Genomic DNA, 296 nt, shown 5'->3' with positions numbered 1-296 from the left:
CCAGCATCCTGTGGGGTGCAGGTGCAGCCAAAGGGAGCAACTCAATAGAGCTGGCATGTTTCAGAGGGAGGGCTCAGCTCCCTGCCTGCTGCACTGACCTTGAAGTGCCCAGTGTTGGCGAAGATCTGGTACTTGCCATGGGTGGTCATCAGGGAGCCATAGCTGGAACCACGCTGTAGGAAGGAGATTAGGGATGGGGACCCTAGGGTGAGGACATGACAGGCACCGATGGAGCAGGGCAGGGACACGCAAGGCTGTGCAGGGGATGGGGCATGATGAGCTCTAAAGAGTCAGGA

General features: G+C 58.4%; 1 protein-coding gene across 1 annotated transcript in view; it reads right to left on the bottom strand.

Annotated features, from left to right (window-relative positions):
- LOC103804912 (atrial natriuretic peptide receptor 2-like) overlaps nt 1–296 on the bottom strand; it is a gene marked incomplete at both ends in the record, with an annotated part of 3,584 nt that overhangs the window by 1,428 nt on the left and 1,860 nt on the right. The window contains 1 exon segment of the mRNA XM_009077546.1: nt 86–173. Within this exon segment, the coding sequence (XP_009075794.1) occupies nt 86–173 (88 nt within the window).

The sequence above is a fragment of the Acanthisitta chloris genome, unplaced genomic scaffold (assembly GCF_000695815.1).
Source record: "Acanthisitta chloris isolate BGI_N310 unplaced genomic scaffold, ASM69581v1 scaffold19856, whole genome shotgun sequence".
In the NCBI taxonomy this organism is placed as follows: domain Eukaryota; kingdom Metazoa; phylum Chordata; class Aves; order Passeriformes; family Acanthisittidae; genus Acanthisitta; species Acanthisitta chloris.
The sequence above is the reverse complement of the archived record's forward strand: the minus strand, read 5'-3'. Positions and strand labels throughout refer to the sequence as shown.